The sequence below is a fragment of the Hipposideros armiger genome, unplaced genomic scaffold, assembly GCF_001890085.2.
Source record: "Hipposideros armiger isolate ML-2016 unplaced genomic scaffold, ASM189008v1 scaffold_147, whole genome shotgun sequence".
Taxonomy (NCBI): Eukaryota; Metazoa; Chordata; class Mammalia; order Chiroptera; family Hipposideridae; genus Hipposideros; species Hipposideros armiger.
The window spans coordinates 3,141,254-3,153,116 of record NW_017731497.1 but is presented as its reverse complement, the minus strand read 5'-3'; the positions used below and the strand labels follow the sequence as shown (position 1 = coordinate 3,153,116).

General features: G+C 37.4%; 1 protein-coding gene across 1 annotated transcript in view; it reads left to right on the top strand.

The window, feature by feature from the left end:
• Nucleotides 1–11,863, top strand: part of HERC1 (HECT and RLD domain containing E3 ubiquitin protein ligase family member 1) — a 205,579-nt gene that overhangs the window by 169,001 nt on the left and 24,715 nt on the right. The window contains exons 52-60 of the mRNA XM_019650781.1: nucleotides 650–774; nucleotides 1,599–1,726; nucleotides 3,643–3,843; nucleotides 5,068–5,198; nucleotides 6,007–6,206; nucleotides 6,593–6,698; nucleotides 8,315–8,461; nucleotides 9,290–9,391; nucleotides 10,439–10,612. Of these exons, the coding sequence (XP_019506326.1) occupies nucleotides 650–774; nucleotides 1,599–1,726; nucleotides 3,643–3,843; nucleotides 5,068–5,198; nucleotides 6,007–6,206; nucleotides 6,593–6,698; nucleotides 8,315–8,461; nucleotides 9,290–9,391; nucleotides 10,439–10,612 (1,314 nt within the window). The remainder of the gene's footprint in view (nucleotides 1–649; nucleotides 775–1,598; nucleotides 1,727–3,642; nucleotides 3,844–5,067; nucleotides 5,199–6,006; nucleotides 6,207–6,592; nucleotides 6,699–8,314; nucleotides 8,462–9,289; nucleotides 9,392–10,438; nucleotides 10,613–11,863) is intronic.

The window sequence follows — 11,863 nt, the reverse complement described above, 5'->3', positions numbered from 1 at the left end:
TCTCTCTCTCTCACACACACACACACACACACACAATTATCAATATTTATCTGGTAGTTACCAACTCTCCTTTCTCTGTATGTTGGGTTGACATTATAGTATACAAATGGGAAAATCAGATGGGGGCGGTGAGAAGAAAACCAAAGCGATAGCCTCACCAAAAAATGAAGGTTTATGCATACAAGAGGAAAAGAAATTGTCCTTACTGTTTTAATTTCACCCTCTGGGCCCATGAGCAGTGACAAGGGCTGTTTAGGAAATGAAGACCGGCTTCCATTATTTAACTAATTTTAAAATCACTTATTAGTATGTGTTATTCATCATAAATATGTTGAAGTACTTATGCTTTATTGAATTAAATAAACATGTTTTTGAATTAAATAAACTTATTTACTGAAGATTCCAACAGTCTCAGATAACCCAAATGAGTTTGGGCTTAGTACTTTAAAGTATACTTCAAATGGGTGTATATTTATAAGTTAATTAGAAAAAAATGAAGCCATGCATATTGCATTATAACATAGATGCTTTTTTCTTTTTACAATTTCATGGTAGATTTTTTTTTTAATTTGATAGAGCTTTTTCAAATGACAGAATCATTTGAAGCAAAACTTGCTTAAGCATTGCTGGACTTTTTCAACTTTTCTAGGTAATGACTTGTGTTTGGTGTAATAAAAAAGGACTCTTGGCTACAAGTGGCAATGATGGCACCATCCGGGTGTGGAATGTTACCAAGAAACAGTATTCACTGCAACAGACCTGCATGTTCAGACTGTGAGTGCTGATGTCATCCTCTCTTGTATAACATTTAAAATAAGAGAACTCTAAACATGCTTCATCTTGGTTGTGTTAGTGTAATCAAATTGTTACTAAAATGGTTTAGTTTTTCTTTTAGAATAGTCTTACCATATCTCCAATGTGTGTTTTTAAATTTCCAGGATAGTAATTCAGCAAATAAAAATTTTAACTATCAATGTTTGGACTTATTCAGAATTAAATCAAGATAAATGTTCTAGCAAATAAATGTTCAATTCTATAAAACAGTAGGCTAATTTTTCATCATTCTTCAAGGATTATTTAGGAATTAGAGTAATGATGTTTCTTCTGTAGCAGAATGTAGCATCTCCTATAGACAGCTGTAGGTATTTCTTTTCTGAGGACTTACCTAGAAATTAGACAAACAAGAAACAATGTGTTCTGAATAATAACCACATGTACAACCCATACAGAATCAAAATGTCTTTATTGACAAATTATGGACTATATTAAATGGTGAATAAGCATCACTCATTTATAATTCTATATTTTTTACATTATGACACAGTAGCTAATATGTGATGATCAAATACTGCTAGCCAAGCTTTTGAAATGTAAGAATCTGCTATTATGTACCGAGGTCTACATGAAACCCTTACTTTAAGAATTGGGGTTTATACAATGTGATATATAGATGATGTATTACAGAGCTGTACACCTGAAACCTATGTAACTTTACAAACTATTGTCACCCCAGTAAACTTTAAAAAAAAAAGAATTGGGGTTCAGTCTGTGTTTGGATGATGAGGATTAGAATTCCATCGATATGTATTATATTCTAGGGAAGATGATACTGAGGAAAGCCTGGTGTCACCCAGTGATCCAAGTTTCTCACCTGTTTCCTGGAGTGTCAGTGGCAAATATCTAGCTGGGGCTTTGGAAAAGATGGTGAATATCTGGCAAGTTAATGGTAAGAGTAATAGTAAACTACTGAAGGTACTTTTTAAGCCTTTCTCTTAGCTTTTTGACAGTGGCTTCCCTTTACCTTGAAACTCATAATCTATTCATCAACTGTGAAAATCTATGCATAATATGTTTAAATTAAAGAGGACATGCTCATTTCCTGATTTTCCTTTCTAGGAGTTTCAATTAACCTGGTAATTAGAAACTAAAAATTCTTTTTATGCACCACTGAGTTTCCAGAGTAGGATTTGAATTCAGTAGCATTACTGAATTTTCGGTTATGTATTTTTTTTTATTTTTTTTTTTTTTAGATTTTATTGGGGAATTGAGGGAGGGGAATAGCGCTGGGGACTTGGGGGAAGGGAAACAGACAAGTTGCTGTCCTTTTGTTATTCAGTCTAGTTGTGGAGGACGTTGCTTCACTGGCCCATGTTGATATCATCATTGCGCTCTTCCCAGGCGAGGCAGATGGGTCGCCTATCTCTGGACTGCCACTCATGGCTGCTCTTGGCAGCTCACGGTAGCCCATGGCAACTCACTGCAGCAGGGGCTACAGCCTATGCCGTTGCCGGCAACTCATGGCAGCCCAGCTCCAGGTTGAGCTGTTGTTCACCATCTTAGCTGTAGAGGGCAGTGTCACTGGCCCTCATGAGAGATCCGAACCGGGGCCCTGCTGCTCAGAGCCGGCGTCCCAAGCCAACTCTTAACCAGCGCACCACTCGGCCAGCCCATCGGCTATGTATTCTTTTGAATCACTTTAAATATTTCTATTAATTTTGTCAGTTTCACAGGTACAGATTTGTCAGTTTTTAATAATACCTTTCTGGAAAGTGAAAATTATTATTGTAATCTTGGACTTATTAGTATTTTTGTTTGTTTTTGCATATTTAAGGAATGACTGTTCTATTTCGCATATTTGAAGGAATAGCTAGCCTTAACTGTAGGTACATTTCTTATGTTAATTTGGTTTTCAGTAATGATTAGGAAAAGACTTAACACGTTGGGCGCAACTGATCTCACACATTCATTGCACATAAAGATGCCACTATGAAATAAGTCTTTACTGTACTAAGTCACAAACACGACTGGCGATACTTACGGTACAGGGAGACGATATGGAAGTGATGAGTCATGATACTTAAGTTAACTGTTAGATATTTGAAAATTTGTGTGCAATGAATCTGTGAGATCATTTGTGCCCGACGGAGGGTTAAGTGTTTGCCGTTTATACACAGAGTATTTTCTTTTACTCTTCTATAAAGCTACCATTTTTGTCTCATTAAAATTTACAGAGGAGTCTATTAATTTGATAATCGATGTAGTATATAAATGAAGGATCCTGTCTTGCAGTCATATTCATTAGCAGGCTATTATGAAATTGGGGACTGCTTTGAGTATATATTAGAATTAAGCAGTAATTATTTTTGTTCTTGCTGTTATTGTTTTTAAGAATTAAGCAACAGGGCCAGCCGAGTGGTGTGATGGTTAAGAGCTGGCTTGGGATGCCAGAGGGCCCCGGTTTGGATCCCACATATGAGGGCCAGTGACGCTGCCCTCTACAGCTAAGATGCTGAACAACAGCTCAACCTGGAGCTGGGCTGCCGTGAGTCGCCTATGACGGCATAGGCTGCAGCCCCTGCTGCAGTAGGTTGCCATGGGCTACCGTGTGTAGCCAGCAGCCAGCGTGAGCGACCAGCAGCTGCGGTGAGCGGCCGTCCAAAAGCCAGCAACTGTTCTGTCTCGCCCAGGAAGAGCGCAATTATGGTGCCAACTTGGGCCAGTGAAGCAACGGTCCTCCACAACTAGACTGAAGAACAAAAGGACAGCAACTTGTCTGTTCCCATTCCCCCAATTCCCCAATAAAAATCTTTAAAAAAAAAAAAGAATTAAGCAACAACTTGTTAACATTTTCTCTACCTTTAGGAGGAAAAGCATTAATAGATATTCAGCCTCATTGGGTATCTTCCCTGGCTTGGCCAGAAGAGGGTCCAGCTACAGCCTGGTCAGGAGAGTCCCCGGAATTGTTGTTGGTGGGACGGATGGATGGATCTCTAGGACTGATCGAAGTTGTTGATGTGTCTACCATGTACCGTCGAGAATTGGAGCATTGCTATCGAAACGATGGTAAATGACTTGACTTACAGCTAGTTAAAAAAGTGTTCCCCCAAATCAAATAGACTTAGTTTTTTTGGCACTTGCTTTTAAAAATGCTGAGTAAATATTACTTTTGACTCTGTCTTCTAATTTATCCACTTGGTGTTTCATTTTAATTCGTTACTAAGTTGAAAGATATTTCTCTCCCAAGCTTTACCACAGGTCTCTGCCAAAAGAGATATAATAGTAATGTATTAGTCATTCATCCTTTGTGTTAGTGTCTAAACACTTATACCAGGTTCCAAGTCTCCCTTGAAAGTTAGGAATGTCCAAAAGAAAAAAGATAATAATCATTGGTAGAGATGAAATTGTTAACGAATGAAATGAGGAAACGGGAGAAAGAGGAGGAGGGGAGTTCGTAGTCTGACAAGAGATGGTAGGAAGTCTACTTTCATTTATTTTCTCACTTTATTCCCTTTGGATGCGTAGGTGTATTACTAGATAGTTTTTGTTAGTTGTTTTAGGAGAATGGGGTATTTCAGAGTTCATAACCCCAGCTTAAATGGTACTGTGTTAGCAGAATAGAACAGTTTGGGTTTAAAAAAAAAAAAAAAGATATAATACAGCCATACGGTTTAAAATTTTTTAAGTTTAAAAAGGTATAAGTGAAAAGTTTTTCTGCCATCTACTCAGTTCCCATGTCTCCATTCTACTCCCACAGGTAAAGACTATTTTTTTACTTCTTTTGTAGCTATCTAGTGTTATACATACTTAAAGAAGCAAATATGAATATAGATTGTTAGAGTAGAATATGTTTGATAGAATATGGAAACATACTGAGTAGGGAATATTAGCAAAAGAAGGGACAGGTAATTTTCTTTCTATGACCCGGATCATTTCACTTCTTAGTTTCATGGTAGATTCTGGTCCAAAAGGAAAGAAAATAATAACTTGAAGTCAGCGGGGGAATTCAAATTTTGTCTTTCCTTTTCAATAACTACCTGTAAAGAATAAAAGATTAAAAATGAGGTAGTCCGCGTCACTTATAAATAACACTTTTAAAATGGGTTACGTGAAATCCCTGCTGTATGTCTACATTTTGTCTAAATTCAATACAGAGATGTTTGAGAATTGACTTGCAATGGTTCAGTAGCACGTATTTGTTGCAAAGCCTCTGTTTTTTAAGTTAGACAATGACAAATTTCTCTCTTTTTTTTTTTTCTTTTTAAAATTTTTATTTTGTTCTTATGTTAGTGTCTGTAACTTGCATTGCTTGGTTCAGTGAAGACAGACCATTTGCAGTGGGATATTTTGATGGAAAATTGTTATTGGGAACAAAGGATCCACTTGAAAAAGGAGGCATTGTTCTAATCGATGCACATAAGGTAAAGCATCTTTACCAGATGGTTACTTCTTCTTGTTTTTTACTGTATTGTTCCTTGATACTAGTTTCTTTAAAAAATTTTTTTACATCAGTCACTTATAATTTAATATTCTGTCATTATACAAAGTCTGTGGACCATGTATATACATGGAAAAGTCTATGTAAGAAAACCATTAAGCCAAAAAAGAAATAAAACCAAAGCAGTGAAATAGAAACATCCCCTGACAAAGTAACTCCCACTAATGCAAGAAATTCCATTTATGGAGAATGATTCTTTTACCTGAAACAGAGATTGCCAGTTCAGATGTTTATAGGGCCAGGTGGGCAAGTGACATTAATGCATGAAGCCAGGAGTTGGAAGTTGTGAAGGAGTATTTAAAAAAAAAAAAAAGTCAGAAGAACACAATGATTACTATATAAACACAAAACGTGCCCCAGATTTTCATTAGTATTTGCTATTTTGGTATGAAGGGTGCATTTTTTTTAAGTTTCTTTTTTTTTCTCATATTTTAATATAAATAAAAATGACTCTTAAAATGCTAATGATAGGTAAATATTTCTTCTGAATCAGGATTTCATAATTATTCCACTAACATATGAGATTTGACTGCAGCAAATATATATAATGCTGACTATATTAATGGGTGAGTTGGTATAGTGATGAGGACTGAACTAACAGCATCTGATTTGCATAAAATGTTGATTTCCAAATAATTGAGTAATAGAAGTATAGGTTGTAAGTATTGAGTTTAAAGTATTTGTGAAGGAAGCATTACTATGATTTTTTTTTCTCCCCCTACCGTTTTAAGGATACTCTTGTTAGTATGAAGTGGGACCCAACAGGTCATATTCTTATGACATGTGCCAAAGAAGACAATGTGAAACTCTGGGGGCTGATTTCAGGATGCTGGCGCTGTCTACACTCACTTTGCCATCCATCTATTGTAAATGGCATCGCTTGGTGTAGCCTCCCAGGGAAAGGACCCAAGCTGCATTTACTAATAGCTACGTATGTTGTAAATTTGTGTGTGTGTGTGTCTTAATTTTTATATTAGTATAGACTGTTACTTGCATAAAATGTGTTTTCTCAATAGTCTTAAACAGTTTATTGCCAGTTACTAGTCTTAAAATGTGTAATACCATAAAATCACCTTAGAGACATAAAGAGCAATTTTCCAATGTGAATCTTCGTATATAATCTTATCTGGGTGTGATGTTGTTAGAATATCAGTCCTAGTTGTATTTCTTAGATTGTAGCATACCTACTAAAAATAAAATTTTAAAATAATATCTTTTATTTTAGTGGTAGTTATATCAAGTCTTAATTGATTGTTATTTGAAAGTATTTTTACTTCTGCTTATTGACATGTTTTGGTTTTATGTGATTATTTTAAGTGGCTGTCAGAGTGGCTTAGTATGTGTTTGGCGTATTCCACAAGATACTACACAAACGAGTGTAGCTAGTTCAGAAGGATGGTGGGACCAGGAATCCAATTGCCAGGTAAATATTCTGGTGATCTTGAAGACCGTATCTGAAACCATAAATAGTATGTTATGAAAGTAATCCTCCCTTGATTACTAAGATACTACTGTATCCCAAAGGGTAAGATCCATTAGGGAAACGTGAATAATTGTCATGCTTTGTGTACTCTCTGAATTAGCTTAATTTTTTATAAGTCAGAGACATCATAATTGCTTGTTAAGGTGGGGTAATAAATACTGAGTGGTGATCATTTATAGTAATGGGTATAACCGACACTACAAATAGACAAGTTCAAAGTTAAGTCTTTGGTACAGTGAAATAGGAACACCACAGAAGCACATCTATCCAAAATATCTCCTACTGATACCAGAATTCCACCTATGAAGAACAACTCCTTTACCTTAAACAGAGGGTACAAATTCAGATAGATGCTTACAGGGCCAACCATCTGGGCAGGTAACATAAATTCCTGAAGCTGGGAGTTGAAAGGTGTGGAGAGGGTTAAAAAAAAGAAAAAAAGGGGGAAAAAAAAGTCCCCAGAAGTGCACATGCTTCATGTAATGGGCACAAAGCTGATCATCACCCTCAAGAGATGAAAGCCTATTGTTACTAAATTGTCTAATTTCTTTTAATAGAAGCCGAAAATCCAGTTTTAAGTAAAACCTCCTAATGCTAAACATTGGTACCTGATTTAAGATTCTTTATAGCACTGGGTAGCCAATCCAATTGCATCCCTGAGCTACCAGTTTGCAGCCTCTGTTGCTCTTTCTTTTGTTCATGACACAAATATCCCAGGAAGAAATACACTTTATGTGATCTTTGGGTAAATGTATGTAACTGGTATTATACTCTGTCATAACTAGAAGGAAGAGGGAGCTTACAGGCAGGGGAAAGAGGTGAGAAGGAATGGGTAGGAAACTCATTAATGGGAGGAACATATCACAGAGGTGGAGGTAGAAGCACTAAAGATAAATCTAGTTTGCTCTTTATGCTAGAGAGAATTTGGACAGGCCTTACCTATCTCACTTCTGAAACCTGCAGAGCAAACACAGAATTAGATATCACGTGACAGAACCATCTGTCGCAAATAAAGGGACCTGTTTGTGTCGAGCCAGCATGTACAATTCACAAATGTTAGAGGCTAAAAATGAAAATTACATAAAGTTAAATTTGTAAAATTAAAACACTCATTAAGAAGTAGAAGTTACAGTTTACCTATCTCTGAGGGATAATTGGAACTTAGAATTGTTGTTTTTTGTTTTTTGGGGTTTTTTGCTGAGCCATCCTGCCACCTGTTGGCAGTTCAGCTCGGGCTGGGAATCCAACCGGCAACCCTGTTGCTCAGAGCTCACACTCTTGAGCACTCGGCAAGCCCAGAACTTAGGAATATAGTAATTTCTGCCCGTTTGAAGAGTAGGAAATAAGTTTAGAGGTGTTTCAAAAAAGATGAAACTCACTTTTAGCAAAGGAGAACCAGGTTAATATTTTATTTTCTCAGGCTAATCCTTCTGAGTTGTCCTTCCCTCTTCCCCAATGTTATACTGAAATATAAAATTTCCAAGAATGAATTATTAATCTTGAATCTATAAATTGTTTTAATTTCAATATATGTTAAAAACAAAAATGAATTGCAGGATGGATATAGGAAACCAGCAGGAGCCAAGTGTGTTTATCAGCTGCGGGGACACATCACCCCTGTCCGAACCGTTGCCTTTAGTTCTGATGGGTTGGCCCTGGTGTCTGGTGGACTAGGTGGGCTCATGAACATTTGGTCTTTAAGGGTAAGAGTATAGATTTTTGTTTGTTTGTTTGTTTGTTTAAGATTTTGGGGAATTGGGGGAGGGGAACAGCCAATTTGTTGTCCTTCAGTCTTAGTTGTGGAGGGTGCTGCAAGCTCAGCTCCAAGTCTAGTCGCACTGCTCAGCTCAAGGTGCTGTATTCAATTAGTTGCGGGTGGGCGTAGCCACTATCCCATGCAGGAGTCGAACCAGCAGCCTTGTTGTTAAGAGCGCGCGCTCTATCCCCTGAGCCACCTGGGCGGCAGCTCAGCTCAGGGTGCCGAGTTCAGTCTTTAGCTGTGGGTGGGCATAGCCCACCATCTGAAACAGGCAACCTTGTTGTTAGGAGCACCTGCTCCCACCATCTGAGTCATCCTGCCGCCTGTTGGCAGCTCAGTGGCAGCTCAACTTGGGCTGGGCCTCAAACGGCTGTTTCTCAGAACTCGCACTCTTGAGCAAGCTCTTAACCAACTGAGCCACTTAGCCAGCCCTAGACATTATTTTTATCTTAAGAAATGTTTTTCATTGACTTACTTACATATGATAAAAATTAACCTAACCAATCCTAGGAATATTTTGTGTAGTAATATCTTGAATACTGGAGAAACTCCTTTCAGAATCCTCCTCCTATTAATTTTTCTTATTGGTGAAAAGTACTTTTAAAGTCATCTAGGCTCTAGAAAATTGGGTAGTAGGTATGTCATTGGACATCATCAAATTTAGCTGAAGCGTAGATTTTAGAATATGTTTTTATGAATGTAAAGTATAAATTTAAAATGTAAATAATAGCTAAGGTTAAGTAATGCGTATTATAAATACATCTCATTTTAGGATGGCTCTGTCTTACAAACTGTTGTGATAGGCTCTGGAGCTATTCACACCACAGTGTGGATTCCGGATGTTGGGGTTGCTGCTTGTTCCAATAGATCAAAGGTAATTTTAGTTATATCAAATCATGGGATATTAGCCTATAAAGAAAGTATCTTAGAAATCATTGTCCAAACATCCCACTTTACAGAGGAGAAAACAGCTATTCAGAGGGATTATTTCTTGCCCAAGATAATGCAACTGTTTAGTGGCAGAAGGAAAACTAGAACCCAGGTCTTCTGATTTATAATCTACCACTCTTTCTTTTATACCCTAGACTTCAGGAAATGCTTAGTTATTGAATGACTTCATCTCCATTGTAAGTTATAAAGTGGATTTTGACTTTCTGCCATTATTTTTGAGATAGCACCAAACTGTCTCAAAAGACTTTCCCTGAAAAGAAAGATCATCCCAAAGACATTTAACTCAAGTATACACAAAATATTTTGGTTTCCAAATTTAATATTCTATTAAAAAAAAAATACTAGCCCCGCCTGCTATGAAGTAATTCTATGACATTATCCCTTTTAATATTGCCTTTTATACCCCTAATGAATAGAGCCAAAGTGCTGCTCTGGTTTACATTCTTTGTGGCTAAATGATACTAAAATAGAGCTGTAAACCTGCACTAGAAGTTCTACTAGAAGTAAAATATAGAATCAGGCCCTAGGCGGTAATAGTGGCCTGTGTAGGATAAACCATAGAGCCAAGTTAGAATAAAGCTGCTGCTTTTGCATATATGTCCTTCAGCAGACAGAATACTACTTCCTTTAGTATATCCCTGTGGTCATGTCAGACTTATAAAAATATACTAGATACTTTGTCCTCCAAGTCCTATGTAATAGCAAATAATTCCTGTTGTCTCTTTTAGAAGAATCAGCTAATCCAAGGTAGTTCACAGATTTTATGGTTCTTATTCACTTAATTTTACTTAGGCAAAATTTCGGATGTTTTAAGTTCATAGGCATTAAAAGTACAGCATAAAATGTCCAAAAAGCAAACATGTTTAGTGCAATTACTGGAAGGAATTTCTCAGATATGAATGGTGATAGAATTTTCTCTCTTTTATCTTTTATTTAAACAAATAATGTGGCATGATTTATTTTCCATCAGGATGTTTTGGTCGTGAATTGTACCCCAGAATGGGCTGCTGCCAATCATGTCTTAGCAACCTGTAGGACAGCACTGAAACAGCAAGGTGTTCTGGGATTAAACATGGCTCCCTGCATGAGAGCATTTCTGGAGCGGCTACCCATGATGCTTCAGGAGCAGTATGCCTATGAAAAGGTGATTGATTTCACTCATTCCTACAGATCCACAGATGCCTGGTGCTTTGGAATTTGAATTACAGCTTTGAGTTTACCTCTTAAAAGGATGAAGTCTGAGGAAAATACATGGGGCTACTTAGGCATAATCAAATGAAGATAAGTCATGCTAAAAACAGTTGTTCAGGAGTCCTAAGTCTACTCCTACTTTATTTTAGTGAGTGTAAAGTTTAAAAATAACCCTCAAATTTGTATGGTGTTTATATTATTCTTTTTCAGATTATTTATTCACTCCATAACTTCTTAAAATACCTGTGCCTCAGAGTATCATCTTCCCCTTTTTTTGATCCCTATATCTGTTTTTGTGTGGTTTTGCCATCCCAGAGTTGGGAGATGGGAGTGCATATGCTGTCAGAGTGAACATCCTCTCCACACATCAGGTGAATCCTTGTGGAAAGTTGTGTGGAAGAGCTAAGGTTGGACTGAGTAGGGTCATTAAGTACTAGAATGAGGAATTACAGAATTTGTTCCTGTGTAGCCTGTCTGCTGGGCCTTCCTAGTCACAGTGTGCTACCCCTAGGTAGAGTGATTTGAGTTTGGTTTGGGAATTTTTTGACCAAGCAACATTAATATAATCAACTGTTACCACACCCAGCTAATTTCATTGATGCATTTGCCCACGATTTCTTTTCTGAATCACTTAGTCCCTCACAGAGTTGCTCTACTATGACTAGGCAGCACCATGAAAGAAGGATTTTCCTTTGGTGGCTACCAGAGTTCTCCTGGTAAATGAGGAATTGTGAGAGGGAGCAGGCCTCTATGATTCAGTTGTTATCTGTTTGCTTTTTCTTTTTATGGTATTGTCTTTTTCTTTTTTCTTTCTTTTTATTTTTTATTTTATTTTATTTTTATTGGGGAACAGTGTGTTTTTCCAGGACCCATCAGTTCCAAGTCAAGTAGTTGTTTTCAATGTAGTTGTGGAGGGCGCAGCGTAGGGATCGAACCAGCAACCTTGGTGTTGTTAGCACTGCACTCTAACCAACTGAGCTAACCGGATGTCCCCCCCTTTTTAAATTTTTTTTAAAGATTTTATTGGGGAATTGGTGGAGGGAACAGTGTTGGGGAATCAAGGAAGGGGAACAGACAAGTTGCTATCCTTTTGTTCTTCAGTCTAGTTGTGGAGGACATCACTTCACTGGCCCATGTTGGTATTATCATTGTGCTCTTCCCAGGTGAGGCAGTCGCTTGCTGGCCATTGGACGGCTGCTCACGG